The following is a 10,357-nucleotide window of genomic DNA, read 5'->3' as shown; positions in this document are numbered from 1 at the left end:
TTTAACTTGTTGATTACTATTTAGTATCAAACAAATACAAGAGAAACCAAGCTAACAAGAAATTGCAAACATAGTAATTCACAAAATTAACTGTTAGGAAGATTTTCTTTAATTTGATATATTAAAACATTAATTGCCAAAATAATTACTAGCCAACCTAACAAACAACCAGTTTACAACCAATTTAAAACATAGCCATTTTATAGCCATTTTATTGCAATAAAATTTGTTTGTATTTGCTTCAGCCTGTTTGCTTACAAAAAGTGAATGTTTGTATTTCATATTGTTTAGGAATTGAATTCTCAGACAGTAATCATAAATATTGCTGGTTTCCTCTCATACACGAGTAATAAAAAACATGCTAATGCTTTATGAAAACAATTCCATTAACATTTTGTGTTCTTTTACTTAGGAACACAGTGTTGGTTGCTAGTTAGGCTGTACAACAGAATAGTCGGCGGAATGTTTTCTTAGTTCAATGTACAAAGATTATTCCATTTCGTGGTTGAGTGGTTAAAAGCACTGGACTCTGGTGTTCCAAACAGCGAAGGTTGGGGGTTTGAGCCCCGGTCTTGACACTTGTTTCCTTAAGCAAGACACTTAACCATTAATGTTACGTCATTCGGATGGACCAACATTATGCTGTAGGTCCAATGTTTTGTGTACAAAGATGGTCTGTACAAAAGAATACTCAAATTATTCTATGTACAAATATGGTCATACAGTTTGTACACATGTACTATAGTAGAATTTATAGATAATAAATTTGCATCGGGATATCAAAGTTGGTTTTACCCTTACACCAATGTGTGTAAGTAAGCCTTGTCTACTGTACTCGGTACTTTCCAGAGTTGTGTGGTCTAGTTGGTAAGACATCTGCTCTAGAATGGCATGGTTTGTGGGTTTGAATCCCGCCCGAGTAATAAACGTGTGAATTGTTCACAGAACTCAGGAAGGTACCGAGTAAACAGAGCTTTTAAGGGTGTATGGGTAACACAGTTTGGTGTAGTAACTTTTTAGTAAGGGTAAAACCAAATAACATTCTGTACACACAAGGCAAACTTAACATGTTAAATCAGTACCTGCTGCTAAAACAAAGACAGACACTCTGCTATAGGATGACAAAGGTCATGGGTTCGAATCCCAACCGGGTAATATGCCTCAGTCCAAATTACTTATGTCAAAGTTTGCCTTTATTTCTTTCTTTATCTGCAATTGCAACCCGCCTCATATATGACAGTTCAGTCATTTTAATTGGATTTGCAGGGTCGAATTCTTGACTCATCTCAAAATCAGGACCTCTAGCGAAGCAAATGGTTGCAACAATAATACACACAAAGGCAGTCATCCCAAATATTGTGTAGTCCTTCTCACCGTCAGAGAAATTGAAAAAATGTACAAGATGTTTTCCATAGTTCTTTCCTAAGTGATCGTCACCTTTTAAGAAAAGGGACAAAGGAGCGCAAAAGATATCCTGAACTTCATCAGCGTTCGCTACAGGACTGAAATCCTTTGAGATGAAACCAACAACTGGAACAACCATTGTCCCTGCTTTCGCAAACACTGGACCAAGATGTGATATCACCTCGACCTCATCTTGAGGAAGACCAACTTCCTCTTCAGATTCCCTCAGGGCAGTTTCTTTGAAATCTGCGTCAGTTTCATCTTGCTTTCCACCCGGTAATGCGACCTCACCACCATGGGCTCGCAAATGTTTAGATCGAACGGTCAACAGGATATAGAGTTCATCGTCCTTGTAGAATAAAGGCACCAAGACGGCAGCTTTCCTTCCTTGAAGTGGTGGGATTCTTGATAGCAGTTCCAATGCATCGCATTGATGTAATCGTCTGATCACCTCATCTTTGGGCATCTCCTTGATGGCGGAGGAAAGTGACCCAATTTCGGCCATCCTCTTTCAGCCCTCTGTAAAGGAAAACATAAACTATTGAATAATAGTCAATGTGTACTGAATGAACTCTCATTCTCAATTATTGCCCTCTATCAATGTAAAAAGGTCCGAGTATAATGTTTGGTAATGACTCTTAAAATTATTAATAACAATAAAAACTTGCTCATATACGTATATAATTGTGGTTTCTTGTCATTACAAACAAAGAGGGCGCTATACTGTAAAACAGCTTTCACTCAAACTGCCAGTGTCCTAAGAAATCTATCCCCTTTGAGTTCTGCCTCCAATCCATATTTTCGAGAAATCAACATAGTCTGTTGTACTCCTAGAGTACTAGTCTTGGTTCAAGACTCTCCTGGATTTATCACAAAAGGGCGCGCTATCACCCCCAACGCGCTATCAACCACGAACCGCTATCACCCGAGAACCGCTATCAAGGAGAGTCTTGGAACATTCGTTAAATCTCCCCCCAAAATCGGGGGGAAACATAATGCGCGTGCGTACGTTTCCCATAGAGCCCGCCCCTTAATTTGGGGGGATATTTAACGAATGTGCCAAGACTCTCCTGTGATAGCAGTTCTCGGGTGATAGCGGTTCGTGGTTGATAGCGCGTTGGGGGTGATAGCGCGACGCGACCTCATGTGACAAATCCAGGAGAGTCTTGAACCAAGACTACTAGAGTACTAGAACTATGGATTCAGGTCCGCTATAGTGCGATATAATAGCGGAATGAACCTCAGTCATTGTTCAATAGTTCTAGGACTAGGATAGAGTGGGCATGGTGGTAGGGCTGGCCTGGGGATGAGGTTGATTCAAACATGGAGAAAAGACATGACTCAAATGTGTATCTGAAAGTTTGTATATACTCAGCACCTTGAGTACCTTGTTTGGTAGATACGTACGCTATATAAGACTTCGATATTATTATTATTATTATTATTATTATCAGAAGAAATATGTGTACACAGTTTGCTATTGATCTGGGGAAATCTATGTATGTGTCGTATTCAATCATAAACCGTGATTAGTTAGACCCAGTGGGTATAGGCGCTGTAGGCTACTCACTAAAAATGTTTACGACATCTGGTCTGCATTTCGTACCACAGTCACACATGACTAACTAAAAAAACGCAGTCTGCAGATGTCAATTTGTTTTAAAATTAAAAAAGGAGAACACCTAGCCTACTCCTAGAGAACTATTTCGGTTTTGTTCTGCTATCGTCACCGTTCGCGGAGACGATAGTTAGTGGAACAAAACCGAAATAGTTCTAGGTTAGAGGAGTACACCTAGCCCAGGCCAAGTTGGACTTGATCCTCTGTTGTACTTGTTGTAGACGTCCTACCCTGCCTGCTGGGCTAGCCGGCTAGACATGCTACTAGCCTAGGTGCTAGAGAGTACACCCATCATCCCATGCATGATTGTGACCTAACGTACTACCAGTAATGATCAGATCAGTGTAACAGACCATGTCAGTCCAGTTTTAGTTATAATTATACATACTTAGCAGTGTAGCACTCCACAAAGCAGTCATAATATAGCCATCATGATCAACCCTGCCTGGTGGTCGTTCCTACACTACACCATGGACTACACCTACACTGCTACAGCACAGGAATCTGTCCGACTCTGACTGAACTGAACATTCTCAAAATTGCAAAACATTATCACAACAATTTGAACACCTTTACTTAAATATAATTTACCTCAGTCTATGAAATTAACAGGACCACTGTCTCAGAAGATTGTTTCTCAATTATTAAATTGCCGAAAATGGCTTTTCTGCTCGATCGATGCATGGAGGTAAAAACTACATAATTTACGCGCCCTCTATTGGGGAAGTACTCAACGTTGCGTTTTCCTGTAATTCTCTAGAGCTCATCAGTGGTTTTATTCTTGAAAAAAGACTAACCCATCAACCCAGCCTTTATTTCATACAGCCATTGTGTTGAATCAGCGAACATTAGACATAATTAGTTACCCTGAAAGCTGCAACAACCGAAAGTAAAGTAATACAAACCATCTTTAATGTTAGAAAGGACCAGAACTGGGCTGCTTTAGTTATTTGCTTAGACGTGTCTCAAGTCAGATTCGTCAGATCCAACGTAGAAAGTCAAACATGGACCAGTTGAATTCTTGCCGGAAAGGTTGTGTCACGTCATAACTGAATAACATCCAAGTCTTAAATGCCTATTTTAAATTTTGTTAGTTCCTTACTCGGATACCTAGGGATTTATGACAGAGATAAATATTTCCATGGCAAGTTTTATGACATTGCGCGTGACTCAGAAACCCCTGGAAAAGCTGACCCTCATCTTGTTGTGCTGACCAAGATAATTTAGACAGTGCCCTTTTCTGAAGTCCTTGAATAGTCTTACATCAAGCCGTAATTATTAGTTAACACTAAATCAAGAGTAAATTCTCACTACTTGTTTTCACTTTGTTGTTTTCTGACTGAAACAAATTAGGACACTAACCAGTTTAGAAAACTTACAGCAAAATTCTTGTTAAATGATTGATAAATTACTGTTAATAAAAGGCACTAACGTATGTTTTCAAAGATAGTAAACAAAATAAAGAGCTTGTATAAAGACTATAAAATGTACTATACCCAGACCCATGATCGTTTGTTTGCAATCGCATGGGGCCGGCACACAACGCACTGACTGTACGACGCAAAACAGATACATTTTTACACGTACATCGATCAGAACGGGCGTAACTTTTGCGGAAGTTTTGAAACCAAACAGATTACATTTTTAGGAATCGGTACTAGGCATTTCTTTCAAGAGTACTCTTCTTACTAAACTACTGATCCTGTTTGAGCTGACTTTGTGGCAGAGTATAAATCACTGACTGGAAGGTGATTGGGTAATCGGATATCGGACTGACGTGTACAGTGAGCAGGCCTGCTGCAGGCCGTCGGGCGCGTCGTCAGCCCGGCGTGGGGAGAAGTCGGGGAAGCACCTACCGTTCACACCGCCCGCACAATATTGTACAACAGGTACGTATCCCCCTTACACAGTATAGCTGTATGAGGTAGGACGTGTCACAGTGGAAACCTGCACTCCTATACGGCTTTACTCAGTCATATTTCGTCCTCCATGCTATCTGACTAACTGACTAAACTAAACTGTCAGACTGTAAAAAATATTTAAATTAAACTTTTTTTATATACAAAATTAATTTGATATTATAAAGCCTATTATTAGGATAGTTAGTTTTAGTACACTTATCCTCAGTCCTAATTTGTCTTTCTCCTCAAGCGCCATGAGCGCCTTCTATAGGCAGATACCGGCGCTCTATATAAGTGTTCTTTATTGTATTAATTAATAATATTATTAATATATTATTATTATTATTATTATTAATTATATTATAAGTAAAAAGAAGTCAACTTTAAAATAAAACTGTACAACGAGTACTGTGGACGTTGTAGACTGATAGTGTTAATAAAAACAAAATAATAATAATGACACAAAAATCACAACTTCACAAGAAGTGTAAATAGTCACAAGAGCAGGACTCGAACCTAGCCCAGGTTGGACTCCTCCGTTGCATGCAACGCGATGGAAACAGTGGCACTGACTGACGTCCTACCAAGGCTAGACTCAAACCTAGACTCTGCTGATCAGAAACACCAGTCTGGTGCACCTTGAGTCTTGGGATTTCATAGGCTTGACCGCCAACACACACCTGACCGTCATCAGTTTTGTATAAAATAAAAATGTTATATTTTTAATTTAACTATTTAAACACTTTGCATTTTTTCAACTTACTCACTGGTGGTACAGTAATCCTCCTATACTAGACTATAGAACTATGTGTTTGTTCCGCTATTGATTGTCTCCGAGACGAAAGCGGAAAGTCCATCATAGTTCTAATATAGTATTTAGGGGTAGTAGTTGTGGTAATCCAGACAGTCGCGAAGGATGGACATCAGGCCTGTATGCTTAGTTTTTGAAAACGGCAAGGGCACCAAGGCATTTTCTCCTTGGTAAAGGGCACCATACACTTCAGTAGACATTTACAATTTCTTCATATAGGGCTTACATGTATGAAGATATTGTAAATATCTTCTCCCCCTGAAGATGTTTCAAGGGCACCAAGGCAATGACCAGGTGGCATTGAGGCAATCAGCTTTGTTGCCCCCTTGAAGTATCAGGCCTGGGACATTTGCATGGTGGGTTACCATAATTATTTGCAACATACTGGTGTAGAACCACCTTTGTAACCTTTGGTCAAATATATAATCATTTTGTTCTCTGTTTTTTTAGGTGTAAATCATGGCATCGCCACCAATGCAACCATTTAGCATGGACCCAGTGCCTGCTACAAAGGTGGAACTCACTGTATCATGCAGGTTGGTATTGTTGAAATTCCTAAAACCTTGGGTTGGGGTACATGTATGGTTCTTATTAATTTAAACAAGCCGCCACTTTGGAATCTGAAGCCACAGGGGAAGGATGAAACATAATATTGGGGGATTGTCCTTACACTCCACTAATGAGACCGCTGATGAGGCACATTGAAATAAATCAACTGTTTCAAACACAGAGGGTTGACCGTAAGGAACTACACAGTGTGTATTTTATTCAATCATGTTCAATCACAAATTGTACATTAAGCGCCCTCTCTTGATTTAAACGGTATTAACTTAAGGTAATCTCTGTTTTCAATCAGTCCGCTGGTTCATTCGCACGCAGCAGTACATGGTAGCGTGGCTGCTTGTGTTGTAGTAATAATTGTCTAATGTAATTCGCCAATGAACAAAGTGAGTAGCATAATTTGCGTGTGTGTGTGTTATCTTGAATGGTCTTGAGTTCTTGAGGTCTTGAATGGTCTTGAGGTCTTGAGTGGCGATCTCGAGTCTGGAAGCGACTGAGCCTCGAGCTGTAGTTTTCGTCCCCTTTAAAAGCCTAGCAGAAGTACGCGCTGCACGCAGCTTGCCGAAGCCAGAGAACTGATTGGTTTATTTATAAGCGTTAAGAACACAATGTAAACACCTGTGGTAGCATGCGCGCTTACAGTTTGTAAGCGTGCGCGTAATTTGCCCTCGAACGCACAGCCCAATACGCACAACCAAATGTGTGAACACTTAATTTAACTGGAAAGTTAAAATCACAATAATGGTAAATTACCAAGACATTATAAATAAAAGAGATAGAATTAAATTGTCTCAACAACTCTATAATTAAACTTAAAACGCCACACTATGTCTTGTGAGAAGACCAGGGGTGGATTTCACAAAGAGTTAAGACTGGTCTTATTTTGACTTAGGACGAGCATGGTGAGTAACTCATCCTAACTTAGGACTAGCCATACGTTTTTCTCTTAGACTAGTCCTAAGAGAAATCGACTCCTAACTCTTCGTGAAATCGACCCCTTACTACATGTATTCAGGTCTGGAATTTAACACTTGACCGCAGGCCAGTGATTTTAGCGGTGGGCCAGTATCGGGCACTGGTGTCCTTGAGCCAGACACTTTATCATTTATTACTTCTCTCCACCCAGGAGTACAAATGGGTAACAGCGAGAGCTGGGGAGTAACCTGCGATAGTCTGGCATCCTGTCCAGGTCCGGAATAGATTATTCTCAGTTGTTTAATGCCAATGAAACCAGATATAAACACTGGCCTGATGAACCATAATTGACTTTACTTTTTACTTGATATTGGAACGGATAATTGTCTTACAATAGTAAAGATACCAAGATGTTATATTTTGACTGCACAGGGGCCTTTTGAATAAGGATACACTTTCAGAGTCGGACCCCGGTAAGAATTTTCACCTCATTTGTTGTATTTTGTAGTAACTTTTTTATCGCTTTTTCATTTTTGTGTTGTGTGCATGTGTGCTTATAAACTGGTATAAAACACTCTTGAAAAGTCGCACTGAAATCAAAACTGCGTGATTGCAAAGTTTAGTTTAAAAAAAATTAATGTCTTTGCTTGATTTTTCTTGTCACAGAAAATTACTGGACATGGACACATTTTCCAAGTCTGATCCAAGTAAGTTGCATAATGTGTTATAATTGAAATGTTTTTTTAAACATGAATGCAAAAGGCACTTGTCATAATTTATTATTTAGCATTGGTAGACAGTCAAGACTTTTCAGGAGTTTTTACAGTAACATCTCCCTCTTGCATGAAGCTTTCGTTTATTTTGGTATGCGGTATCATCCACATAGTTTACAAGGAAAGAAGAACTTGGCTAGGCTGAGATAAATTTGATGAATCACAGTTAGTTGCACTTACTAATGAGCTTTATGTTTGCACACATTAACCCTAACCCCGTAGTGTATTTGGCTAATAGATAGTGAGACTCTCACAAAGTCTCTGTAGTTAAACTCAACATCTTGAGGAGACTTGCCTTCATCCATATTTCCTTTTACTATACTTTGCATTCTGTATTTTGTTGGCCTTGAAACTTTGTTGAGCTTTATGTTTGCACATATTAACCCTAACACTAGTGTATTTGGCTAGAAGAGAGTGAGACTCAACATCTTGAGGAGACTTGGTCATCATAAGGTTTTGATAAGATTTGTATGCCTGTTCCAAAGATAAGCAGGGAATGATTTTATCGAGCAATTCTTCAAAGCATAATGTGGCATGTCATTGCCAAGCAGTTTAGTTCACTGGACCCAAGCTCTGGTATTGTCAGCAGCAGAGTGTGGGTTGGATACCCGGTCATGACACTTGACCAGCCTCGAGCAAGGCACTTTGCCTGCTTCGCAAAGAGTTTGGAAGGTAGTGCATTCTGCCTTGTCAGTCAGGCACCTAGTGGATGACACCCATGCATACATCCTTACGAACTATGAAGGGGAATATAGCCCTGTAAGTCCAAATCAGTTAAGTGTAGTCTGATGTTACTAGTAGGCGATCTCATTTAAACCCCCATTTTGGGTTTTCCTCCCACATCTAAACCTTAAGATTTCTACTTGTTTCCTATTCATCCTGTTATTGACACTATGTGCTGTTGGATAATAATGTTATTTCAAAATAAAAATTAAAAAAACCTTTAGAATGCACTTCTAGCACCTGACAAAGTCAGATAACTTCCTCCAGTATTGAATGAGTTTTTTAAAATCTTTTAAGCGTTTACTGACAACCTTGAAGTCAAATTTTCTGTGGTAAATTTTGCTGTGTTTTAATTTGTTTCTTTCATTGTCTCCTTTTTTCAGTATGTGTCATGTATGTTCAAGCTATGGGAAGTACTGCATACAAAGAGGTAGATATGTTCAGAGTGAAAAATAGATATAATATTGTCATACGTAAATATCAATTTGGTTTTTGGGCCATTCACAATTATCAACATTGCCACAAACCGTACACCTAGGACCTCCCAACTAAATGTGTACCCCCAAATTACAAACTGTTTCTCAAAATGTTTTATACTATCAACAGCTCTTCATTGCTCACTACCAAGTAAACTTTGTATGCTAACAATTATTTTGAGAAATTACCAATAGTGTCCAGTGCCTTTAAAAGCAGAAGTTCTGTAAAAGTTCATAGAAACAGAATGTTCAGCAATCTATTTATGAAAATGTCTACACAAATTTGTCCAACTGATGAACTCAAAATATTGTTGATAACATGGACTTTTGTTGTTGTTGTTGTTGTCAATAGTTCGGGAGGTCAGAAGTCATCATGAACAACCTCAACCCAAACTTTGTCAAGAAGTTTGTCATTGATTACTTCTTTGAGGAGAGGCAGGGGCTGAAGTTTGAGTTGTAAGTAAAGACAAACTGTTTTGATGTATGTTATGGTGAGTGTGGGTTTGAGTCCTGGTCGGGACTTTTGTGTCCTTGAGCTTGGCGTGTAACCATGATTGCTTCATCTTTTTTTATGGGACGTAGTAAATGTGTTTTTTTTTGCACGAAAAAGAACCCCGTACACTATCGAAAAGAGAAGGGGTTTCCCTGGTGTTTTCTGGCATGGATGTTGCAGATCAGACCACAGCACCTTCTAAACCATTACATACATGTATTCTTATGTATCCAACATGCTAAATGTCTCATATAATGCAAACATAGCTCCAGATACATGGAGAAAAAAGCACCAAGCCTGTTGTGCCCTCGAGTGTGATAAAGAGCTGTTTAAGCACTGCGTATTAAAATGATTTTTACTTCTGTTTGGGTATTGAAGCACTGATTTACCAAAACCAGGCATTGAATATTTGAGGATTTTCATGTTGTGATCCATGTTTGTAATTTTCCCTTTTTATTGGTTAATCCTTACAGATATGACGTTGACTGCAAAAGTCATGACCTAAAGAAACATGTAAGTTTAAATCTTGTTGAATGCATCAGTTATCATAAAGGCTTAGTCTTTCTCAAAAAGGAAAATAATTTCCCAAGCAAAGACTTGATACTTCGTGGCAAGGCAGCTTTTCCTCGGTAAAAACTGTCAACTTCTACTTGAACATTTGAAAGGGCACCAAGGCAACGAC

The 10,357-nt window shown here is 39.0% G+C and overlaps 2 protein-coding genes across 3 annotated transcripts in view; one reads left to right on the top strand and one right to left on the bottom strand.

Moving 5' to 3' along the window:
* Positions 1-840: 840 nt before the first annotated feature.
* LOC117289239 (peroxisomal coenzyme A diphosphatase NUDT7-like) lies at positions 841-3,722 on the bottom strand. Its single transcript, XM_033770267.1, has 2 exons — positions 3,614-3,722; positions 841-1,923 (listed from the first exon to the last, which is right to left on the bottom strand). Exon 2 carries the CDS (start codon positions 1,907-1,909, stop codon positions 1,181-1,183), a length of 729 nt encoding a protein of 242 aa, XP_033626158.1. The 5' UTR covers positions 1,910-1,923; positions 3,614-3,722; the 3' UTR covers positions 841-1,180.
* An 878-nt stretch (positions 3,723-4,600) lies between these two features.
* LOC117289596 (copine-8-like) overlaps positions 4,601-10,357 on the top strand; it is a 29,988-nt gene continuing 24,231 nt past the window's right edge. The window contains exons 1-6 of one of the 2 annotated variants that reach the window (XM_033770795.1): positions 4,601-4,911; positions 6,185-6,270; positions 7,877-7,917; positions 9,090-9,136; positions 9,535-9,638; positions 10,149-10,188. In XM_033770795.1, coding sequence (XP_033626686.1) covers positions 6,194-6,270; positions 7,877-7,917; positions 9,090-9,136; positions 9,535-9,638; positions 10,149-10,188 — 309 coding nt within the window. In that variant the 5' untranslated portion in view covers positions 4,601-4,911; positions 6,185-6,193. Of the gene's footprint in view, positions 4,912-6,184; positions 6,271-7,642; positions 7,684-7,876; positions 7,918-9,089; positions 9,137-9,534; positions 9,639-10,148; positions 10,189-10,357 lie in introns of both variants that reach the window. The other variant, XM_033770796.1, reaches the window with a different exon arrangement.

This window comes from Asterias rubens, chromosome 4 (genome assembly GCF_902459465.1).
Source record: "Asterias rubens chromosome 4, eAstRub1.3, whole genome shotgun sequence".
In the NCBI taxonomy this organism is placed as follows: Eukaryota; Metazoa; Echinodermata; class Asteroidea; order Forcipulatida; family Asteriidae; genus Asterias; species Asterias rubens.
Note: the sequence above shows the minus strand (reverse complement) of the source record. Positions and strands in the feature narration are given on the sequence as shown.

Excerpts from the sequence above, each read along its gene's own strand:
- LOC117289239 (XM_033770267.1), bottom strand. The coding sequence starts at position 1,909 with ATGGCCGAAATTGGGTCACTTTCCTCCGCCATCAAGGAGATGCCCAAA.